The sequence below is a fragment of the Pelodiscus sinensis genome, chromosome 2 (genome assembly GCF_049634645.1).
Source record: "Pelodiscus sinensis isolate JC-2024 chromosome 2, ASM4963464v1, whole genome shotgun sequence".
NCBI lineage: Eukaryota > Metazoa > Chordata > Testudines > Trionychidae > Pelodiscus > Pelodiscus sinensis.
In genome coordinates, this window is record NC_134712.1 from 102,054,419 (window position 1) to 102,079,652 (window position 25,234).

General features: G+C 42.5%; 1 protein-coding gene across 5 annotated transcripts in view; it reads left to right on the top strand.

Moving 5' to 3' along the window:
* DCDC2 (doublecortin domain containing 2) overlaps nt 1–25,234 on the top strand; it is a 109,987-nt gene that overhangs the window by 32,343 nt on the left and 52,410 nt on the right. For 4 of the 5 annotated variants that reach the window (XM_075921152.1, XM_075921153.1, XM_075921151.1 and 1 more), the window contains 3 exons: nt 4,059–4,073; nt 17,559–17,635; nt 17,734–17,865. In XM_075921152.1, coding sequence (XP_075777267.1) covers nt 4,059–4,073; nt 17,559–17,635; nt 17,734–17,865 — 224 coding nt within the window. The remainder of the gene's footprint in view (nt 1–4,058; nt 4,074–17,558; nt 17,636–17,733; nt 17,866–25,234) is intronic. The other variant, XM_075921155.1, reaches the window with a different exon arrangement.

The following is a 25,234-nucleotide window of genomic DNA, read 5'->3' on the forward strand; positions in this document are numbered from 1 at the left end:
TAAATGATTATATGTGCTACCACAGAGTACAATGATAATAGTACATAATTAATTATGTAGTTTTCAAGCATCATGGGCTTAATTCTGCAAAGTGCTGGGAACCTTCTGCAAAGTCCTGTATAGTATTTAGGTTTGTCAACTGCTAAAAAGGATTTTTATGGACGGTACAGAAAAAAATTATGGACAACCAAACTTTGTGACAGATACGTTCTTATGTAATATAATGTTGGCCCAAAAGGGCAAAAGTGAACAAGATTCAATGTTTTTATTCATACAGCACAACACACCTGCCTCTCAGCTGAGCTTACAGTAACAGCACCTGTAAAACCCAACATAGCCACTCATTGAGCCAGGTAGCAGGCAGGTTAGAGGAAGGAGAGGACTACAACACAGGCTATGTCTACACTGCAGAGTTTTTCCGGGATACTAAAAGTATCCCAGAAAAACTCTGCCCTGTACAGGGAACATGTCTGCTCTTCCGAATTTTTTTTGGAAGAGCAGACACGCTTTTTTGGCGTCCCCATAAATCTTGTTTTACAAGGAAGAAGGGATGTTCTGAAAGGTTTTTTTTCTGACATTTGGCCCAGTGTAGATGGGCCAAATGTCAGAAAAGCCTCTCTCAAAAAAAGAAGCAGAAAAAGCTACACAAATTGCAGTTTTCGATTTGTGTAGCTTTTTCCGGAAGAGCAGTGCAGTGTAGACATAGCCACAGGCAGCTGGCCCCCCCACATGTTCATCAAGTGATCCTTCTGTCACCCAGTTTCTGACAAACAGAGGGTAGGGACACTATTCCTACCTATCCTGGCTAATAGCCATCGGTAGACCCTAACTTCCATGAATTTATCTAGTTCTTTTTTGAACGCTGTTAAAGTCCTGGTCTTCACAACATCCTCTGGCAAGGAGTTCCACAGGTTGACTGTGTGCTGCATGAAGAAAAACTTCCTTTTGTTTGTTTTAAACCTGCTACCTATTCATTTCATTTGGTGATCCCTCGTTCTTATGGGAACAAGTAAATAATTTTTCCTTATTCACTTTCTCCCCTTAGTCCCCTCTTTTCTAAGCTGAAAAGTCCTATTATTTTTAATCTCTCTTCATATGGCACCAGTTTCAAAACCCTAATCATTTTGGTTGCCTTTTCTGAACATTTTCCAATGCCAGTGTATCTTTTTTGAGATAAGGCAATCACATTTGTACACAGTATTAATGATGTGGGCGTACCATGGATTTATATAGAAGCAATAAGATATTCTCTGTCTTATTCTCTATCCTTTGACAACTAACTTTACTTAAGAGCTTTTGGTGAGGGACCTTGTCAAAGGCTTTCTGGAAATCTAAGTATACTATATCCACTGGGTCCCCCTTGTCCATATGCTTGTTGACCCCCTCAAAAAACTCTACTAAGGCACGATTTCTCTTTACAGAATCCATGTTAACTTTTCCCCTAACAAATTATGTTAATTTATGTGTCTGACAATTGTATTCTTTACTATAGTTTCAGCTAATTTGCCCGGTACGGTTGTTAGACTTACTGGTCTGTAATTGCTAGGATCACCTCTAGAGCCCTTTTTAAATATTTGGCATAACATTAGCTACCTTCCAGCCATTAAGTACAGAAGCTGATTTAAAGGATAGTTTACAAACCACAGTTAATAGTTCTTCAATTTCACATATGAGTTCTTTCAGAACACTTGGGTGAATGCCATCTTGATACTGTTAAGTTTATCAGTTTGTTCCAAAACCTCCTCTAAGGACACCTCAATCTGGGACAATTCCTCACTCAGATTTGTCACCTAAAAAGAATGGCTCAGGTTTGGGAATCTCCCTAACATCCTCACCCGTGGAGACCCCAGTATTCTTTTAATTTCTCCACAGAGTCTTTATTATCTCTGAGTGCTCCATTAGCCTCTCGTGTCCATTGTCCAGTGGCCCCACTGGTTGTTTAGCCGGCTTCCTACTTCTGATGTACTTACTTTGCTATTACTTTTTTGAGTTTTTGGCTAGCTGTTCTTCAAACTCCTTTTTGGCTTTTCTTATATTTTTACACTTAATTTAACAGAGTTTATGCTCTTTTTCTATTTTCCTCACTAGGGTTTAACTTCTACTTTTTAAACAATGCCTTTTTCTCTCTCTCTGCTTCTTTTACTTGGCTGTTAAGCCATGGTGGCACTTTTTGGTTTTCTTACTGTGTTTTTTAATTGGGGGTATACATTTAAGTTGGACTGCTATTATGATATCTTTGAAAAGTCTCGATGTAGCTTGCAGGGTTTTACTTTTGGCATTGTTTGTTGGCTAGGCATGTGGACACAATCCTGTTTCTATTACAGTCCCACTTCACTCCCCAGTCCAAACCATCCCCCCACTCTGGGCCTTCCCATTCTGAGAGGGGATACCCAGGCACTGCTCACCCAACTTGGACCAGGGACTACCATCAGTGACCACCCCGCTGTGTCTTACTGTTGGGGAGCCTGTGGGAGGTTGCTATGCCTGGCTTATTGTACCCTGTCCTGCGCTGCTACAGGGAGCCCGGCAAGGGTGTGTGTTGCACACATGCTCACCAAAAGTTGCTCCTGTGCTGATGCTCATGGAGCCAAAGTAGAGTTCAAAGCTGGAGGCAGAGAAGAGCAGCTCTCACCAGCCCTCAGCAGGTGGGAGGGAGTGCTTGCCAGGAGAAATCCCCTCTCCGCCCCATCCTGGGAATTGTAGGGTCCTTGGAGCTGCTCTTTGGCATGGAATTCTCCCCGGGGCCACAGGGAAGAGACTCCTCACATCCAGTGGAAAGCTTTTTTGTTTGTATGTTTGTTTACTGAAATCTAAATGTTTTTTATAGATTTTTACAAAAGGTCCAATGTTAGCTCTTTTTTACAGACTGTGTATGAATTTATTGATGGTTAGCAACTTGGTAACCCTCCTTTAGGAGTAGAGGAGAAAGAAAAAAGTGAAGTCAAATAATGTACCATTCATAGTTTCTAATATTTATAAATATAGAAATCAACAAATAAGTTTACGTGTTAATTAGCACAAACAAGAAAGCAAAATATACCATTTCCTATAGCAGGTGTGGCCAACCCGGGGCTTGCGAGTCACATGCAACTCTTCTCTCCCAAAAGTGCAGTTCGTGAAGCTGCTCTTGTGCCCCCCTCCAACGGCCCCCACCTCCCCACCCCCGTGCTCACCAGGGCAGCTGTTGAGCCTGATATGGCCAAAGAGCCTAAGCTTGTTTCTTAAAAGGGCAGCCTTCCTTTTTTTTTTTTTTTGCTCAACAATTGTGCGTCTCTTTGCATTTTTTCTGCCGCTGTTTCACCTGTCTTACATCTTTGGTTTTATGACTCCGGCTATAAGAGAGACAGTTGTAGCAAGCATACGTCAGCTCCCAATGTGGAGAGGATGTTCTTTTGATTCAAATGTCTCTCTTAAATACTTTTTTTTTAACCCTTAATGGTTAATACAATCAAGAAAATCTCTGAATGTGTCTGAATTCCAAGCCAATATAGCTTGTGTCTCTGCAGTATTGCTGAAAGTCTTCACTGCTAATGTTCCTTCTAATCTTTTCCAAACATGTGTGGAATAAATTTTATTTGTGCACTGAGGCATGTTCAAATGTGTACCACCAGTAGAAACAAAACATTACTATGGGTGCTCAGCTAATCTGCTGGAAGGCATTTGAATCTCTCCTAAGTGGCTGCACAGGTGCACTGCTTATAGGAAACACTGTAATTTACTGGTGCTCATTTGTGATTTCAGCTGAAGGCATTGAATTGTGTTTAGAGCTATTGCATGCTTCATTTTCACAAGTGGTACTCAACCCAGTGTTGTCAATTTTTCATTTTTCATGAGCACTACATTCATATCTGTTTTAATATAGTTTTAATGTCAGCATGCTTTAATTTTTTAATTTCATGCTTTTAAAACTTAAAAACCAAAGCAGGTTTAAAGTGTTTTTATGCTGAATTTGTGTCTGATAGACAGAAAGTTGTTTATGTTTATTATAAGTAATTTGATTGTATATTTGAGTTAATTATTTGGTTTCTAAACATGTTGTCTTTGTTTTTTGCCAACAGTTAACAGTGGAAGATGTAAGTACAAGTATTAGTTAGCAGTGTGTGTATTTGCATAGTGTTGTCCAATTTTGTGAATATTTAACAAAGACCCGTGAGGATTATAGTACACAGATAAATGCTGTATATAACTTTGTTGTGGGATGACAATTTTTGCTTTTCATGCTTCTATTAGAAGTTTAATGCATATGCTGACTGCGATTTTCAAAGGTGCTTAAGGGAGTTAGGCACCGTCCTCCACTGAGATTAATGGGTTTTGAGCACTTGGCTAAAGTAGAAACCCCAGCCTCAGGACCCTACATTTTGCTCTGAGCTTTGGTCATGCTGCAGACAGTGAGTTTGGCTCAGAGACACATTTTAGGGGTCTCAGAATCAAGTGTTTTGTAAATGCTTGAGTTTCAGAAGCCATGACCACTTGGGGCTGTGATCTCATCAGATTTCAGAAGCTAAACCGAGTTGGGTTTCTTTGTTTGGGAGACCTCCAAGGAAATCCCAATGTGTAGTAGAAAGTATTTTTGTTGATTTGGTGTTAGTACTCTTCTGACTGAGTACTACTCAAAAACGGCATTAGAAGGAACAGCAGTGTTGAAGAGGCCATCTTTTTAGATGCAGTGTAACTAGGATTGCCAGATGATTTCAAAAAAATACTGGACACACTTGACATTACATCACAATCTACATTACATCTTATTTAGAAAATATGGGACATTTATATTTTCTCAATTTGTTTCCCGAACAGAAAGCTCAAATACTGGACTGTCCAGTTCAAAACCGGACACCTGGCAACCCTAAATATAACAGAGCCATCTATGATAGTTGTAGTTGTTAGAGCTACTATACTGTGTTTCACAAGACGGCTGGGGTTGGCTCCTCTAGACTGACAAATTCCAATATAAGTAATTACATAAAACTGCCCCAGAGGTTTAAAATGGATACAGTGCTCTTCACTTTCTTTCTTAAAATTGTGCAGTCCTGCTGTGTGCTGTGTGCTATCCTGTATAACATGATAAGCTGGGAATCCACACAAGTAAGAAATTATTACCTAGACAATTTTCACTGAGTGGTAGAGAAACTACCTTGAAATGGCCCATTTGAAACAAATTGCGGGAGCTTGGATATGAAAGCATAAGAGGGACAGATTTTTATGGAAGAAAACTGTGCTTGAAAACTATGATTAAAATGAAATTAAACTACCTTAGAGGATTTAGGTTCTAGTCTGGCTGGCTTCTTAACATAAGGGCAAATATTTACTTAAGGCTTTACTTGGGTTAATGTGTAACTTTGAAGCCCCTGAGGGGTCAGACTATTCCAGACTCTATGCCATTTTGGTCTCTCCTACAAAGGAAATCTGAGCACATCAATGTATGCCTTCAGTAAATATTGAACCAGATATTCAGCTGGTGTAAATTGGCATAGCTCCACTGACTTCAATAGAACTGCATTGTTTGACATCAGCTGAGCACCTAGCTTTTTATTTATGTGTGTTGTGTATTTAAAATATACCGGTCTCTTGGAAAATACAGCTGTTTTCATACCTAGAGATGGCTTAGTATTGCAAGGCGGAAATTGGTCTAGTGTGTGAACTGGTATCTGTGAATACTGTGCTGTTGGGAAAATATGAAACAGAAAAGCAATGTGGACCTGAGTAATGTGCTTATGAGGCTTTAAGGATCTGTAGTGCTGTATACATTTTGCTTTGCGTAAAATGGTAGCACTATAGTGAGCTTGTCTGTGTGGCTACGTCATACTTATTGACTTACTGAAAATTTACGGTGTGCAAAACTCAGGTGCAGAACTCCATAGTATTTCAGCTAACATTTCTTTTTGCTGTTTATTCTTTTTTCCTTTGCCCTGTATCTATACCACATGTACAGGTATTATGCTTGGTCTTTGGACATGTGCACAGTGTGGAGGAGGGCACAAAGAGTCTTGCTTGCCTTTTGTCACCTGAATAAGGGGTAGGCCTAATAACAGTGGTGTTCTCAAAGGGGTAGCCACCCCAAAGAGCTGCTTGCTTCTGTCAGATTTTCCAGTGCAGCATTGGGGTGTGTGTGTGTGTGGGGGGGAGAGAATCCTAGGAGCAGAGCACCATTGTACAGTGGGGAATGCTGCAGGGACTCCCTATAGAGCAATGCAGATCTGCTTTGCCCCGACAAAAGATCCAGTGGTTGTTAGACAAAGTCTGAGCCACTGTGTGCAGTATTGTCCATTACTAAAGCTTCCACTATTTGTACTAAGGCAAATATTCATGTGCAGTTTGGGTGGGTTAATGTTATTCTGGGAACTTTAACATTTTCTACTTTCTAATTTTTTATTTTGGAATGCGTAAATTTAAGCTGGAAATCTTTAACTTTGTGCTGGTGTAGGGGTTTTGCCTTTAATTTCAGGCACATTTGGTTTTAACAGTTGTGCAGAACTGTGGGATTTTATTTTGTTCTTATTTGTGCCATGTTTGGAGTGAAAAGAAGTGTCTAATGGCTCTGCCCACACTATTCCCACTTGTGTTTCCCTAATGATTTGCTCATTTAAAAAAAGGGGCTATCTTGTTGTCTAGGTAGACCAGAGAAGGCTGCTGGGAATATACATGGTTCTTTGTTTAGAGAGTAACCCAAAAGACAGCCTCACAGGCTGAAGCCATCGTGTCTATTATTGGCAGAAATACAAACCATTTAATAATAAATGAGCCCTTAGCAGCGGTCAGACTACATCTTTCCCCAGGGCCAAGTGCAACAACATAGTGGCCTACTGAGAAACTTGGCTAAAAATTAATGGTTTCATCAGCTTGCCGAAACAACTGCAGGGATTAATTGGACACACGTGGGAATAACCTAAATGGCTTGTTCTTTATTATTAGAGAGCACTTCTTTAACTAGCTCTCCAATGAAGAGTGAGTCACTGAAATCTGGGAGCAATAGAATACACTGAAGAGTTTGGCTTTAGTAGATTATTTAATGTTTGGGGTGTGTGCGTGTGCGTGCACATGCACATGATGTTAATGGACCCAATAATGTTGTTCTTGCCTGAAGAAACTTTCACTAAGGTAGATGAGAGACTGTGAATGCATATCAGATACAGGAGTTAGACTTGAAAATGATGAACAGCCATGAACAAGGTGTGTAGGTGTTACATGATGAGAAGGGTTTGGTGTGATGAAGTGAAACAAGCTGATGGAAGTTTTATTTCCTAAAATATAAATAATAAATATATGTTCCTAAATAGTTTAAGCATTTTTAGCGAGTGAATAGGCAACCCCTGGGCTTAGTTTGCATCTCATCATAAATAGTATTAGCTATTAGAAGCATTCACCAATAAGTTTTTGAAGCTTTTATGTTTAACTCTTGAAGATTGCTACATAGAACGTTAGCCAATCAGCTCTCACTAATGGTTGAAGAATTGTGTTGCTAAAGCTTTGCATATCCATTTGGGACTGTAACCTTGGGGAAACATTTTCAAAGTTGGCTTGCAAAATTGCACCTGCAAAATCATTGTGCAAACACACAGTTCTCATTTATGTTCAGAAGTAGGATAAAGGTATAATTATCCCATTGTTAGATAGTCAAAAGGCTCATAGTTGCAATGCTTAGGGCCTTGGAAAAAATAATCTCTAATGTCCATTGAAAAGCAGCAGTCTATACAGATTTGTTTTTAAATATACCTACTTCAGGCTTAAGTACTTTCTGTATTTTTTAAATATCTTTGTATCGACTACATGCTCTCTCCCCACCTCCTGCTGCCTCGGGATCTACTTCCCTCCCCACCCCGTGCTGCTGCCTCTGACAGAAAGGCAGCAGCACAGAGGGTGATGAGGGCATGTGGGAGCCGGTACATGTGGGGAGCTTTCAGGATGGCTGCCCATGTGTATCAGTTCCTTCACAGCTGAGCCACTTGCCCCCGCCCCAGAGCAGCATCCTCTCTATCAGAGACACCAGTGCAGGGCTAGGGTGTATGTGGGAGCTGATACCAGCTTTTAAGCCAGCACTCTGAGTGTGCCAGCCCCACGGAGATGCCTACCCTGCATTGCTGCCTCCCACCGAAGAGAAGGGGGAAGACAGGAGCCAGTGCTTAGGGGGGGAGCCAGCTTAAAAGGCAGCAGCCTAGAGCAGGAGACAGGGGAGGCTCCCTTTTTAAACTGACTGGCTCCCACCTACCACACTGCACTGCAGCCTCTGATACAGAGACAGCATTGTGGGGTGGCAGGGGGCTCCCCGGGAGTGGAGCGCAGTGGCTGCTGGCCCTGTCTCCAGAGACTGTTGAATAACGGTGTAACTGCCAAGATTTGATTATTAAAGTTAAATGATTATTACAGTAATTGGTATCTAAAATCCCTAGTGTGGACTAAGTTTTGTCCACAAAATTTGGTAGTGTAGACAAGGCCTAGTATACGTCCATGTTTTGAGATACAGTGGCAGGGGACAGACAATGCTGAAAGTGAATGATTTCATAATATAAGGCCAGAGGACTGCACATAGTCTGTTCATGCTGATGTGCCTGTGGGCAGGTAGCCACTTCTATGGAGGTCATATGGATTAGGGACTCAGGAGTCTTGGATTCTGTTCCTGGCTCTGCCAGAGGTGCACTGGCTAGTGTAAATCACTTTGTCTGTCTGTGCTTCAGTTTCCTCATCTCTAAATTAGGATGATGAAACAGCCCATCTTTGTAAAACATTTTGAGGAATATTGCTGAGAAGCCTTATATAAAACTACTAGCTGGAGTTACCCGGCGTTGCTCGGGAAACCGGAGGAACAAAATGTAGAAAAATATTAGTCCATTATCTTTTTTTGAAAGGTAGAAAAGTTGCACTGATTTCTATAGGGATTAAAATATAGGTCCGCGTCATCCCTGGGGGGGGAGAGAGGGTGCGACGCCAGGTGGAGGGGAGGTTACACGCGGGAGGGGTGCCCCAGTTCGCGCCCGGGGCTGCAGGTACCACAGGGGCAGGGTGGGTACCCAAGCTGTTGTGCGCGTGGGGGTCAGGGCACTGCGTGCCGGTGCGGGGGGAGGAGGGAGAGAAGGTTGCTTGTGTAACATCGTGGGCGGGAGGGTGCGAGTCCTGGATGTCTCTGGGGGCCGCAGGCGGCAGGCACGTGACCTAGTGTGGGCAGGGCGGCCCCTGCAGCACAGCGGGTTACTTTTTGATTTTTACAGCTTGAGCTCGGGCCCTATCGGGTCTGAAAATACCTTAAAACCTTCTCCTGGAGCAAAGAGTTATCCCATGCAAAGTTTGGTTGCGGTAGCTCTTATAGTGCCCAAGTTATTAGTGCACAAACATACAAATATTCCCCTTTATATTATTAGATTATTATTTGATTAGGTCTGAAAAGTGGTTGCCTCTCCATCTGCATCTTCTGGTGCTTTTGAAGATTCTGGAAATGCATTCCTTGCTGGCCTTGCATTCAGTGGAGGAAATCTGTTCCTGAATCGAACAGGAAATATAACAAGTAGCATGTTGAAGGACATTACTGGGGAGAAGGAGGGATATCCTACAAAAAAGCCTCACAGTGTGGAACATCTTTCCTTCCTCCTCTGCTTGTAGGGATGTTGCTGGATAGGAATAGTTAGCAGTGACTTAGGGATCAAGTTTGGAGAATCTGAGCCACAGGATTGAATCAGTCTTTTAGATAGACAGGTACAGTATTGTTAGTGTTTCACAAATGTGGCCACCAGTGGCTTTTCTTGTGGCCACAGCCTCCTGCACGGTTGGGTAGCAGCAGGGAAGCAAAATGATTTTTGACCAAGAAAGCTTATGCCCAAATATATCTATAAGATGCCACAGGATTCCTTGTTTGTTTTTTCCCCTCCCTGTTGCTCCTGGATGCACTGCCTTGGCATTGGTTGCTGGAGTTGCTAGCAGGGGTTGAGCCCTGTCCCTCTCTGGAAACAACTGAGGCACAATGCTAAATGAGCAGGCAGCTGGTGATAGCCCTACCTTCCTAGGGTTTGTGGGGAGCAGGCTTTGTGCTTCAGCCCAGGGATGGTGGGGCAGCAAACGCTAGCTGCAGGGCTTCAGGCTTCAGCCCCAGGCTTTGCCTTCACAGTAGCAGGCCCTAGGACCTAGGCTTTGGCAGCAGGCCTTCAGATTTTAGACCACTGGTACCTCATTTGCCCCCCCCTCCCCATCCAGAGCTTAATTTGTACTCAGGCTTGCCGGGGTGGAGTAAGTCTGCTGTGAAAAGTGCTACTTGTGTGTTTGTCAATCTCCCTTTTACTTAGGGTTGCCAGGTGTCTGGAATTCACCCAGACAGTCCAGTATTTTCGCCTCCTGTCCGGTAAAAAAAAAAATTCAGAGAATACCGGATACCTAAAATGTCCGGTATTTTCTGATTTTTTTCCCCCCAGCCAGGAATAAAAAATGCCGGGCACCTGGCAACCCTATAAACACTCAGCGCCCAGCCTCTCCACCCCCGGCCCCACCTGCGCCCAACACCCGCAGTCCCCCGACCCCAGCCCCCATGCTTACCTGGTTCCGCATGGCTGCCGGCACAAAATGGCTGCAAACCCATTTGCTCAACTTCTCCCCTGTTTCTATCCCTGCACTCACTCTTAAAGGAGACATGCTGTTTTAATGCTGTTTTATTTTAATTTTTTGTTGCTTAATAAGTCTTGGTCTTGCCCCCCCCCCCTTTTTTCCCCCTTCAACAGAATTTTTTCCTGGTGGCTTTTTTTAGGGGGTAGAGTAGGGGGGGTGTTCGGTATTTTTGTTTCAACTATCTGGCAACCCTACTTTTCACAACAGATAGCAATAAATAAATTACAGTGATTTGGATGTGTATATGTGCGTACAAGTTGGGCCTTCCTGAGCTGGCACCCTTGGGACCTGAGCGGCTCTGAACGAGGGAGTTTGCCAGATCAGAGGAGATCAAGGCTCCCCTCTTGGCTGTTGGCCCATTTCTGGGTGCCAGCCCTGGCCACTAGGCTCTGCTCCCGGATTGGCCAGGGCTGCTCTCTTGCCATGCTGACCTTCCTGTCTCTAGCCCAGCATGAGCTGCGCTCCTGACCCTACTGGACCACAGATATTGCTGGACCAGACAGTTCCAGATTTCAGAGATTTAACTTGTATTTGTTTTTCATAAAGCTAATTAAGTAATTTAGGAAAAAGTGTGAGAGCAGCCACCAGCAAGAGTTGGTGGCTGCACTTCGGGGCCATCGAAAAATTTAACCCCTGTGTTTAGTACTGAAGCCAGTCTGCTTTATTATGCAGATTGGACAGATAGCCCCAGCATTGGTTGGACGGGGTATATGCATGGCATCAGTTCTTCTTTGAACACAGCCCAAGATCTGGGTCTAAATATTCAGACTAGTGACTACTGATAGAATAATTATTGTCACCCTAAACCTTAGAAACATTCTTTTCAAAATGTTTCCTTGCTTGCTGGCTTTGAAGTTCTTTGCTACATTGATTACCAGAGCCATTCCATCCATAGGATAGTTCAGGGCAACCATCCCAGACCCCTCAATTTGGGGGGTGAGGGGGTGTCCCGCAGCAGCCTCCTTAACCGGCCTATGTACAGCCTGTGGGATTATTGAGAGGCCTGGAACAGGGTAGCAGCAGGGGTCAGGCCCTTCCGCACTCTGTGTGGGAGCTGGAGAAACTTGGCAGCCTGCTTTGCTCTGCTGCCATCTTCCAGCCTGCTGCCCTCCACTTCACCATGGCAGCGGCAAGTGGAGCACTCTGGCTCTGGACCCAGAGTGTTCCCTTTCCTGCCACTGCAGTGAAGCATAGCACAGGCTTTCTAGGAATCTACCTGTCAGCCCCCTCCACAGCCATTTCTGGAGTTGAGGGCTGCATTAGCCTCCTCAGCCATTCCATTTGTCCCCCTGCAAATGGTGTAGCCTACAGCCTCCTGCACACAAGGGCTCAGCTAGGCCCCACAGATTGCAGCTACCCTGTGACAAAGGAGCAGGTTCATTGTGTAGAATCCCAGAATCCTGCCAGACTTGTGTAGTGGGGGCCTGTTTTTTTTCAGTGGGCAGAGAGTATGTTTGAGCCTAAAAGTGCACCATTACGAGTGAGTTTACTACATACTACTGTGGAGCACTTCAGTGGGCCTACTCATAGTAGTAAGCACTACTCTCAGTAGTGTTGGCAGGATTTGTCCCATGAACAATAGTCATTTGACAGTCCTATGCTACAACATCTCTTTAATTTGGTACCTTTAATAGTATTTAATAAAATTGGGTACATCTACACTACAGAGGAAGATCGAAGCTGCTGCTGTCCATCTTCCAGGGTTCGAATTAACGGTCTAGTTAAGACAGCTAATTCAAAGTGAGAGGGGCACTCCTGTTGGTGCCGGTAACCCTGCTTTCACAGGAAGTAAGGGAAGACAAAGGACGACTGCTCTTCCTTTGACTTACTGCAGTGTAGACAGAGCCAAAAGCTGAGTTAAGCTACTTCGACTTCAGCTACATGATTAACGTAGCTGAAGATGCATTTCTTAATTCAACTTTGTCCTGTAGTGTAGACATACCCAACTGAGTGTAGGCTGAATGGGACCTGTACTTAATATTTGCATGGCTATTTAATGTATCTCACTTTAGTATATTCTATGATATAGTATTAATTTTCTTTTTACCCTTTAAGTTACTAGAATAGATGGCTATAGATTCTACTTTGTTTTTTAATTCTCATTTCTTTTTTTGATTTATTTTGTAATATTGCTTTAATTTTAAACTTATTTTTATCCCACCTTGCTTTTGGTTCTCAAATACTACAATGCCAGCTTTAAGTCCATTTTGAACATACATATTTCCCTTTTATATTATATTTCACTTTAAGTGTTATCAATGTTGCTACTTTTTTTTTATGGTAGTTACTGTGTGAACCAGGGGAGTTTCTTTAGGGAGTTGCTACACTCACTCACCAGCTGAGTTCTCTGACATGCATCATTGCCAAAGGGTGGAAAAATCAACATGTTAGAAAAAAGACTGGAATCTAGAAAGACATCACAAATAGATTTTACAAAAAAAAAAAAAATAATAATTCAATGACTGCAAATACATTTGGAACTTTCGACGTTACAACAAAATAATACTTTTTAATAACACCAGAATGAAAAGTAAAAACTAAAGTGTTCCACCACTATGTTAAAGGCCAGCATTCCTGCCCACATTCCATTCTTCTGTTGTGTACAGATAAGTCATTTCATACACATCTGAGGTGGGGAGATGTTGTTCTAAATGGGCAGCATTTTGCAGTCTGTTAAATTCTATCTCAGCCTCTCCCACACCAAAATACCATCAATTACAGCAGACAGTTTGAGGTCATTTACACTGCTTATTCCTCCAGGGTGTGGACATGCTCTTTTAGGGCAGTGATTCACAGATTTTTTTTTGATTGGGTCCCCCTTCTTTGTATCTGTAGTTGTTTACACGTCTTCCCCCTACCCTCACCAATGGTACATATACTGCCATCAGCTGCACCACACTGCCAGCAGCACAGAAGTAAGGATAGCAATGTGAAAACTGATATTCATTGATATCGCTTTTAACAGCAGCCTTACTGCCCTCTTGAAACCTTATTTCTGTGCTGCTGCTAGGGTTGCCAGGTGTCTGGTTTTGAACTGGACAGTCCAGTATTTGAGCTTTCTGTTTGGGAAACAAATTGAGAAAATATAAATAAGAAAATATAAATGTCTGGTATTTTCTAAATAAGATGTAATGTCGATTGTGATGTAATGTCAAGTGTGTCCGGTATTTTTGTTGAAACCATCTGGCAACCCTAGCTGCTGCTGCTACATTGGGGATGACCGCCAGAGACCCATCACTTCCAAGTGAGGGACTGAGGTGGGGAGGGAAAGGAGAGCACGACTTGGCTATCTCCTGGTGATGGATTAGGGGTGAGAAGAAAGCTTGGATGTGGAGCTCTGGCTGTTGCATTAATCTTTACCTCTTAGTTGCCACTTGGGGCTGACAGCCAGAGCTCATAAAAATCAACAACAAAAGCACACATCTCCCTTTGGAGACCTATCCCATATTCTGGAAAATACTGCTCTAGGGAATTTCTGGGGCAGCAGTGATTGTGGTGAGCAGACACTGTCAAATGAGCTGAAGGAGGCAGGAAGTTTATGACGGAGAGTGGTTATTACACAGAATACCCCTTCTGTGGTGTATCCCAAGAGTTCTGCAAGTTTGGGAAAATGAATCTTTGATCCCTCATAATTCGGCTATGGAGAGAAAAATTCTGCTTCTCTTCAACCCCTCCACCTCTCAATGCAAAAAAAAAAAAAAAAAAAAAAAAAACATAAGCTTACTATCTCTGTTGAAAGGACCCTTGGTGACTAGCATCCGAAGTCTCTTTCCTTTCATATCAAAACATGCAAGTCTGAGCAATGGGCCACCTGAAAATGTGCAGAGGTTGAGTGATAGTACTGAACTGATTGATTAAACATAGAACCTAAAACAGGGGTGAGCAATAATGTTTGTAGGGGGGCCACTTCACCAGTTTTGGTAGTGGTCATGGGCTGGCCCCAGAAAGGGCTTTAAGTGGAAGGGTTATGGCCTTGAACAGAAGGGGTGTGCCCCTGGTGAGGAGGGAGACTTTGCACACTCCCCTTTGGGGCAGTGGAGCATGCAGTGTCCCTCACCCCTACCCAGCCAGCAGCGCACGGTGCCAAGAGAGGACCGCCAGCCATTTTGAGCAGCTGGCAATTCCATCTGGTACCCCATGCCCCTGGTGGGGGTAGGAGACTTTGCGCTCCCCCCTGGTCTCGATTGACTTGGGGGCAGGGGCATAGCAGGGCGGCTGCAGGCTGGATCAAATGGTTTGGCAGGCCAAATCTGGACTGTGGGCCATATCTTGCCTTCTCCTGGCCTAGAATTTCTAAATTCTGTTCCTAACTCTGCCATTGATTAATTTGGCTGAGAACGGTAACAGTGTACACATAACATGCAAATACACAGCATCAACAAAGCACACATTATATGCATTAAAAACTGGCTAACTGACAGAACTGAGAAAAATTACTGTAAATGGGAAATCCTCATCAAGAGGGGGTACTTCTAGTGAGTTTTCTCAAGCGTCTGTTCTTGGCCTGATGTGATTCAAAATCTTTATCAGTGATCTGGAGGAAAATATAAAGTCATTGCTGCTAAAGTTCTGCTGATAACACAATAATTGGTGCAACAGTAATGAGATGGCCAAGTCAGTTTTACAGTATTATCTGAGTTGCTTGGTAAAGTAGGCCTACCTGAACAATTTATATTTTAGTACAACCAGATGCAAGTTTATACATCTGGAAATAAAGGGATAGATAAGATAATGGGATTGTATTTTGGAAAATAGTGACTCTGAAAGCAGTCTGGATCAGAATCAATAACTGCCATGAACTGTGTTGTGATCATTGGGCCTACAACTGTAAAAGCTGAGAGAGAATTTATAAAGTGCAATAAAATGCAGTAGTGGAAGTCAAGAATCACGGGACCTTCTGAACCACTGAGCTCCAGGGCAACTGCCGCCTTAGCCCCGTCATGTTTGCAGTCCTGGGTGTGGTTATTAAGAGAGCAAACGTGATCTTTGGGTGTCTTAGGGGAATTTCAAGTAGAAGCACCGAGATGTATAATGTATACTGCCTTAAGGAGACCGTTACTGGAATGCTGTGTCCAGTTTTGGTGGCCATACTTTAGACAAGTTGGAAAGAGTTCAGCAAAGAACTATAAGAATGATTCAAGGTTTGGAAAACCTGCCTCATGGGGAGAGAGAAAAAGGAGATAAATCTGGTGTGTCCAAGAGAAAATTAAGAGGTGACCTGAAGGCATTTATAGAAAGTGATCATCGGGAGAATATTTCTGATAGAGAAGGGTTTTTAATTTAACAAATATGTAACAAGAACCAATATCTGGAAGGTGAAGCTAGATACATTTGGAATAGAAACAAGACGCACAAATGGTCAGGGTAACTAGTCATTGGAACAATTTACCTAGCAATGTAGTGGATTCTCCAGCTCTTGAAGTCCTGAAAACAAAATAGGATGTCTTTCTAAAAGAGATGTGGTCAATCAACCAGAAAATATTGGCTTGCTGCAGGAATAACAGAATGAGATTATCTGACCTGTTATGCAGGACATCAGACTAACCTCACCCTAAAATGTTTGACTGACAGTTCCCTTAACCTCTTTGTCAGTTTTCCGACCTGTACAAGGCAGACAATAATACTTACAGGGGTGTTTTTCAGTTTGAATTAATTAATTTGTTTGTAAAACAATTTGAAGATATAAATGGTAATTTTCCCCAAATTGAAATGCAGTTGATGAATTAAATTTGATACAATTTTTATGTATGTATGAGGACTGATTAAAAAGTTGTAAGGGACTAAAGCATGTGCTATTTTTCATCCAGTGATTAGGCATGTAACCTGTGCTAACTATTTAAAGTATTGCAAAGTATGTTTCTAGTTGTGTGTTCAGTATGATGAATCCTTCAGTTGTGTTACACTTTCTTGGAGTACTGCGAGATTGTAAATACATTTTTTCCTATATTTTTGAAGGGTTTTTTTGAGGGGGAGGGGGTTGTTAGCCCACCTGGCTCAATGATTTGTGAATAACAGTATATTTAAAGGCTTCCCTAGTTGATCTTTGGTGAGGAAAGGGATGCATTTATATTTTATGTGTTTTTTTGTGGGTTTTTTTTTTTACTACAAAATTTGCAAGTACGTGATGAATGCTGTATGGAAAGCTAGCTTGATAACACAGGATAACTTTCTATTCAATATTAATGTCATGGCTACTGAGCACTCTGAACACAGTGCTTATTAAAATGGGAGGCAGCATGATCTAGTGATTTAATGCTGATATCTGAGGATCAGGCAGCCTATGTTCAATTTTAAATGCCACAAACTTCTACTTAAATTATTTAATCTCAGTGTGCCTTTTCCGATCTGTAAAAGGAGGCTAGTATTTTACCTTTGTAAAGTGCTGTGGTAATAAAAAGAACTGGATGAAAAGGGCTGTAGAAAGAGCAAAATATATATTCAACTTTTGTAAGGCCTATAGGTACTTAACTATTACACTGAACTGAAAATGCAGGTTTGACATTCTGAACCAGCAACCATGAACTATGAGAACTAAGACAGAAACACTGTCAGAAATCAGGGTGAAGTTTGGGAGGTGAACCCCACTGTGACTCAGTAGCACTTACTGACGAGTCAGTAATGACATCTTCAGAGCTCTGAACTTCAGTACAGGTTTTTGTAGCAGGTATATGGTTAGGGACGGGGTTATAATAGTGCCTTCATTTTGGGAGGCATAGAGGAGGCAGGGGGGAATAAGGTCTTCATGAAGGCACAAGGGTAAGGTCCAAACTTTATAACCTAATATAATTCCCCCAAGAAGGTCCCTATGTATGCTGTTTTGCCACAAAGGCTACTTAGTGCCAGGTGGCAGTAGTGTGAAGTTAGTTAACCCTACTGTTGGAAAAAGATGAGTTAAGTAGAAATAAAATGGAATAAAACTTAAAAAGCTGTCCTAAGTTAAAGACAAAATAAATTACTATCTACTTTTGTCCTTCCAGGTGAAGCCAATTACTCATTATAGAATCAATGTGTCAGCACGGTTTCGAAAACCACTTCAAGACCCATGCACTATTTTGTAAGTAGGATTTTCAGTTAGGGGATGTACCTTCTTGTTTCAATTGAGTTTTATTGAAACACAGCTAAAAATTATTTAATTTTCCTTTATTCTTCCAGTCTGATTGCTAATGGGGATCTTATAAATCCAGCAGTGCGCCTCTTCATCCCTAGGAAAGCACTAAATCAGTGGGAGCATGTTCTTGAAATGGTGACAGAAAAAATATCCCTCAGAAGTGGAGCTGTGTTCAGGTAAGGGGAAGCTGTATATTTATAATATAAATTGACATATCTTTAAATCTCAATAAAAAGAGCTGGAATGAAAATCTAAAATTTGCAATTTCCAGTGAAATGGAAATTAACAAAAAATTCAGTACAATAGAAATGTTTTATTTTTGCTTTATAGTTTCCACTATTTTCTTTTGACATCTATAATTTTAAATATAATATATAAGGACCATATAATATTCATATTTATATTTAATGTAACAAAATCAAAACAGTAGACAAAATGTAATATTTTAACATTGTTGAAATGAAACTGTGTTGAGTTGGGTTGCAGAGATTCCCTTGACAGGGTCACTTGATGGGCTGAAATAACTCTGAGCCAACCTAAGTGCCCTTTGGGGCTCCCTACCACCCTGTCTTGCTGAGCCAGACACTCCGGTCTCCTTCAGCAATGGCATATAGTTAGGTGTCACAGCCCACAGCAGAGTAATACAGACACTGAGATCAGCTCAGCTCTGGGAAGACTCACTTAAAGGGGCTTGCCATAGCACCCAGGTGCATAGCCCTAATGGGACCAGAACTCCAAATAAATCTGTCTTACACTGTATAAAGTTTTACAAAGGGCAAGCTCATAAAATATTCACCCCTTTTATCAGTGAGAGAGATGCACATCTGTTTTGCCCCAGATAACAATTATATACATTGGGTTTATTAATAAGCAAAAGTGGCTTTATTTATTAAGTATAAAAAGTAAGATTTAAGTCAGGGTGGGCAATAATTTTTGATGGAAGGGCCACTCCAAGACTTTGGTAAGTAGTAAAGAGTTATATTAATGGAAAAGGTGTAGGGTCTGGGATGGAAGCTGGTGTAGAGGAAGGTGCAGGAGGGGGTGTGGAAGCTTGGGGTAAAGGATTGGGTGCAGGAGGGGGTGTGGGTTTGGAAGGGAGTTTAAGTGAAGACCTGGGACAGGGGAGTGGGGTCTGAGAACTTGTGCAGGATCTAGGAGGTGGTATGGGTGCAGGAGATCTGGAGGAGTGGTGTTGAAGGGAGTTCAGGTTTTAGGATAGGAATTGTGACCTGGGACAGAGGTGCAGGAGGGAGTGCAGAAGGTTTGGTTCGTGACCTGGGGCAGGGCTTTGGAGGGATGGAATTGGGTTTCATGTGCAGGCTCTGGCCAGGAGACACTTACCTTAGGCAGCTCCTGTGAGACTCTAAGGGTATGTCTACACTACCCCGCTAGTTCGAACTAGCAGGGGTAATGTAGTCATCCGCAATTGCAAATGAAGCCCGGGATTTGAATTTCCCGGGCTTCATTTGCATAAAGCCGGCCGGTGCCATTTTTAAATGCCGGCAAGTTCGAACCCCGTGCCGCGCGGCTACACGCGGCACAAACTAGCTAGTTCGGTTTAGGCTTCTAATCCGAACTAGCTGTACTCCTCGTGGAATGAGGAGTACAGCTAGTTCGGATTAGGAAGCCTAATCCGAACTAGCTAGTTCGTGCCGCGTGTAGCCGCGTGGCACGGGGTTCGAACTTGCTGGCATTTAAAAATGGCGCCGGCCGGCTTTATGCAAATGAAGCCCGGGAAATTCAAATCCCGGGCTTCATTTGCAATTGCGGATGACTACATTACCCCTGCTAGTTCGAACTAGCGGGGTAGTGTAGACATACCCTAAGGTAGGCCCCCTGCCTGATGTGCCTCTGCATATCACTCAAAGTTGTTGGCTGTCGGGCCCATGTGCTCTCTGCATGCCACGTGGCCTGGGGAGGGGGTATCCTTGTGCTGTCTGTGCTGCAAGCATGGCCCAGGCAGCTCCCATTGGCCCTCTGATGTCTGGACTTGCAGTTGCCCCTATAGTTTGATTTCTCACTTTTATATAGATTTTTCCCAAGGTGGGAATCCTTTGTATTCAGTTCAAACTTTTCTCACCTTTGGTGGACAAGTACAACATTCAAGATGAATTCCAGGGGGGAGTCCTTTTTGGGACTCTGAGCTCCTCCTACTGGATGGTTCATAGGAAAAACATGAAACATCTTTGTTTCTTGCTAAAAAGTTATTAAGTTTATGAAGTATTGTCAATGGCTCTCACTTAATTTGTGTTACTAGTGTAGTTATGCTTACACTTCACATTCCTAACATCAGATATAAAAATAATACACACAGAGAAATAGAACCGACACACTCAACAGATTATAACTTTTCTGATGATGTCTTACATGAAATATTTTGCATCAAGCATACTTCAGTTAGTTCATATTCATAATCATAAACATATTTCCATAAAGAATATGTAATGCAATATCACAGAAACTTTTTTACTTTTTGTCATAAAACATTTTATCATAATTAATACGTTTCCACAAAATATTTCAATTCCTCTCCTCCCTCTCCCCAGCATTTTTCAGTTGGGAACTGGTGCATCAAATTTCTTTCAATTTGCTCTATCCATGGCTTGCCATTTTCTGTGACTTGGGCCCTGCAGTATGCTCAGAAATCAACCAACTTGTTCTGTCAAAGCAAGGTGGGATGCAGGTAGTTACACAAGCATCTTGGCTCATCTCATTTGATGCAGTATCCATTAGGAGATAGATGATCTCTCAGGTCAGTAGTTCTAAATGATTTGAGGGATTTAAAGCTTAAAATCAGCCACTTTAAATTGTACTTGGAAACAATTTGAGAGCCAGGTCAAGTCCTTGAGTACAGATGGAATGTACTCTCTGTGGGAAATACAGTAAAGTAAGCAGGCTGTCAAATCCTGCACTAAAAAAAGTGTGTTGTCTTCCAGTATATCCCCATACAGGACCCGTTATAATTATTCACTTTCCAAGTGGGAAAGGCATGGTTAACCGAGGTAAGGTCTGAATCGGAGAGAAAAGGTCACAGCCACATCACTCTGTACTGGTGAAGCACTCTTTTCAACTGTTGCTTAATAGGCCATTCTGGAGCCTGTGGTAGTCAGTAAGACCTCCAGGTTGTAAAGCTGTATCACAAAAAGAAAAACTCCCGCCAAATAATAAGAGATGAAACATTCTCTCTCACAGTGTAACCTGAATCTTTAGTGAGTTGACTTTCCACTGGCTAGCTTCCATCCAGTTCTCTCATCCCCATTGCCATATATGGCACCACACCCGTTATTCTTCCTAGAGATGTGCTTATGATATAAATATGGCATAACTAAGATATATTTTATGTAAGATGGCTCATACGAGATATCATTTAAAAGGTTATCATTTACTGCATGTGATTATCCATTTGTATGCATGTATCATTCCTGTATCTGAAGTTAGGAATATTGACTATGTAACAATTACAACTGTGTTACAACTGAGGAATTCCTACCAGACAGCATGCAGACAACCTGGACGGGCACTGTCGGGGGGGGGGGAAGGGGAGAGCAATAGGACTTTGAAGATGCTAATCTCCCACCTTTCTGAGAAGTTTCTTAGGATACAGCTTTGACCTGGCAGGTACTGGATTTCATCTTGGACTGAGAGTATTTTTCCACTAATAGGAGTGGGGATCAAACTGGGAAACAAAGGATTTCCACCATCTGTAAATCCGATTTAAGATTGGGGAATGAGTTAATCTAGGGTCATTTTTCATTGAATCACTGCCCAGAATGACTGCTGGAAACCTCTAAGAAAAAGACAAAAGAGGGGAGAGGATTAGGACCAGGTTGGAAATGGTATCTGGCCTGGTACTTTAAGCTGCAAGCAAGAGCAGCTTATCTTCAAGAAATTCTGCAACCTGCTTAAAACAACTTTTAGGGTGAGAAATTACTACTTGTAGCCAATTTCTTTAGAATTAAGCTTAGTTTTGTTTTGTGTTTGTTTTATTTGCTCAGTAATCTGCTGTGGTCCATTTACTATCCTTTATAATCACTTCAACTACCTTTTGTAGTTAATACACTTGTTTTTTGTTTATTCTAAAGCCAGTTTGTGGAATTCATAGCTGGGAAGGGGGAAAAAAGCTGTGCTTATCTTCCTCCACTGTGATGGAGGGGCGGATTTTATGAGCTTACACTGCACAGATTTCTGTGCAGCATAAGATAATTCATTTTTGGGTTTATGCTCCAGAGGGGGTGCACACTTGAGTGTTGAACAATTCCTAAGCTGAGTCCTCCCAAGCAGAGCTTGTCTCAGTATCTGTGTCTTTTGCAACTGGGTGTGATCCAACTTGTGGGAGTATTGGAGGAGGCTTGAGGGCCTGGCTCAGCAAGGCAGTGTAAGGAAGCCCATATTGGTGGAACAGGGTAGGCTCAGTGCAACCCTAATACATCAGGTGGCATTCTGGGTTGGTGATGGTGATAGTGATGGTGATGGTGATGGTGATAGTGGTGGTGGTGGGGTAACCCATCACACCATACTTCTGTCAGCATCACAAGACTCGCCAAACACAGTGGTTTTGGGACATCTAAGCTGTAATATACAGTAAAATGAATGTAAACATACACAGGCCTTCCAATGGGAGGTGGGGAGGAAGGGGCCCAGAGATTCAAAAGGGCTGGGGCTCTGGTGGTGTCCAGCGCCCTGGGCATTTCAAATCACTGCTGGAGCACCGAATGGTGTGCTCCAAGTGGCTGTGAGGGCTGGAAGGGGCAGAGGGGCCTGCAGCGTGGCATGGGTGCTGCTGAGGCCTAGCAGTCCCCCACTCCTTCTGCTTGAGGCCCCACCCCTTCTGGGAGCACAGAGGTGGCCCCTCCCACCTTGCCCAGGGGCCTGGCAAGTCTGTTGACCCCATTGAACATACATGACAACTCTTAAGTCTGTTCCTCAGCTAGTGTAAATTGTAGCTCCAGTGAAGTGGTACCATTTATACCTGCTGAAGATCGGCACTGTGTTTCCGCCTCCAGATCATTTTGAAATGAATAAACCCTTAGAGCTTTGCTCCCATAATTTAATATCATGTCACAGTGTAACAACCAAATTATATACAGTAAGGTACAAATTGTTCTGTAGGTAACTATGGTTGCATTTCAGTGTTTTGTGTTATTTTTGAGAATGAAAAAATGTACATGACATTTGAAATGTTCAGTGTTTTCCTTTTCTGGCTTCCTAATCACCTAGTTTTCATATTCTGTCCCTTAAAATAGTAGGAGTACATATTAAATAAGTTAGTAAAGTGATCATTGCTCCTTAATAAGTTACACATTCATTTCTGTGGTTTATAGTCACTGTGTTGTCTTCCTGTGAGATCATTCATGCCTTGTTATTAAACAAAGAAAAACAGTTACAAGAATGGCACTAGATGTGTGGGGTTTTTTTTTTTTCTGTTCCACATCATTAACAGCATAGCTGCCAAACTTTGTGAAGCTCCATGCGTGACATTTATCAAGCCATTGATTCTCTCTGCCAAGCTCCCCAAGAGTGGAGTCAGGCACAGGAAGGATGGGGAAGCACAAGCAAATACATCCAGAGCAATGGAAGAAAGGGAGTCTGAGAGCAGTAGAGGGGAGCTGTACCTTGAATCAGGTATTGCCTGGTCCCTGAGGGCATAGATGACTCATGCCTTCCAATGTTAGTGGGGGCACAATCTAATGGGGAGGAGATGGCTACATCATATGTCTCCTGTGGCCAGCAACTCCTCCAGCTCTGAGCTCAGCCTGATGCCACTAACCTCTTCCTGCCCCACCAAAATTATCTGTGGGAGGCCTGCTGTATTCAGCCCCTGTGCTCAGGCTTGGGTAGTGGAGGTAGTCCACTGCCTCCGTCTCCCTAGGTGGACTCTTGCAGACAGCCGCTGTGCTGCACAGAGCAGTGACCCAGAGTAGTAGGTGTGAGAAGTGGCTGGTCCTGCCTCCTCTGCTCCCTGCTTGGACCCGGCTGGCAGGGAGAAGACCGAGCATGCTGGAGGGCAAGGGCAGCAGGAGAAAGACAGAACCCCTCTCCTTCTATGCAGTGGGCCAAGCAAAAGTCTGCGAGGGGCCACTTGACTCTGTATGTCCCCCTACATGTTCAGCTATGCCAGAGGGACGTGTGGGGAAGGTACAGGGTGCTTGGAGGTGAGGCATGAGGTGTGGCATCAGGGTCTGTATGTCAGGACAGGTGAGTTGGTTGGGGTGTTGGTGATAATGTGGAATGTGTCTAGGCAAGGTCAGGGGTAGTGGGAGCCTGAAGCAGCTGGATGGGTGGGCAAGGTTGTGAAGGGCCAGCAGCCTAGCACCAGCCTTTCATGTTTTATCCCTGCCACTGCTTCTACTCTTGGCTCTCCATTTCTGGCTCTGTCAGGGAGAGAAGCAGAGAGCGTGGTCCCCTATGGAATAGCCACCACAGCATCCCTCAGAAATAATCACTGTGGGAGTGTCTCTGATGCCTACCAGGGATACATAAGAAACCAGCAGGGCTCTGGGCAGGTATGACTGAGGGGATGGAGAAAAAGCTGTAGGCATGAATGACACACAAAATATGTGTTACTTGTCAGGGTTGTTATTGTTTTCACTTCAAACAATTGGTTATGTTTAATTCAATTTTTAGGTTTTATTATTTTTAGTGAGAAACTTAGCTGGGGGCAGCCAGATATTTATTTGTTAAGGATTTCAGGTGGTTTAGTAGGCTGACAATATTAAAAAAAAACAAAAAACAAAAATGGCATTTACAGCACCAAAAGCATACATTAGACACGGTTAAGAGTCTGTTTAATACATCTATAGCCGCACCCACTGACGTTTAGATGGCAGAATTCTATTCCTAAACAACATTAATTTTCCTATTTTCCAGGATTCTCCAAATAATGTGGTCTAGCAAACACAATGAGGTGAATTCAGAAATGAATTTCCTTATTGACTTTACGTTTCCTTGTTTTAGTGGGATTGTTTGATTTTTAATGTAGCATCATCATGTCTGGTGGCTTTTATGTGGCAATGAAACACAATTTTTTTTTCAGGTATTTCCATTACCATGAAATGTTTATAGTTTAAAAAAAAAAAAAAAGCACTAAGCATACATTGTCATGTGGATTGCATTTGGGTTGCACTAACTATGCAAGGAAGCAGCAAAGTGATTATTATTGTTTAAGCTGAGATTGGTATTTGTATAAAATAAGAACAAAAATGTTATCTATGTTAGTATATAGTTTGTTGCGTCTAGAAAATTGAGGATCTTCTACATCTGGGGGATTAATTGTGCATTATGGGTTAGAAAACTGTCAGTGTTTTTGTAAATTGTGCTTTTAAAAAAATATCATGCAAGATTAAATCAAGTATTTGAATGCCCTCCAAGGGCAATAGATTCTTCTGACAATGTCAGAAGTTAGTGTAAAAAGAATTAAAAAGAATTATTGGAAAAAGTAGCTTTTTCTCATTTATAAAATACAGAATGTTCTGACTTTGTTCAGCTCTGTCATCTTGTACATATCTTTATATATTGTTTGGGAAGAAGCTTGTTAAGGTGGACCTA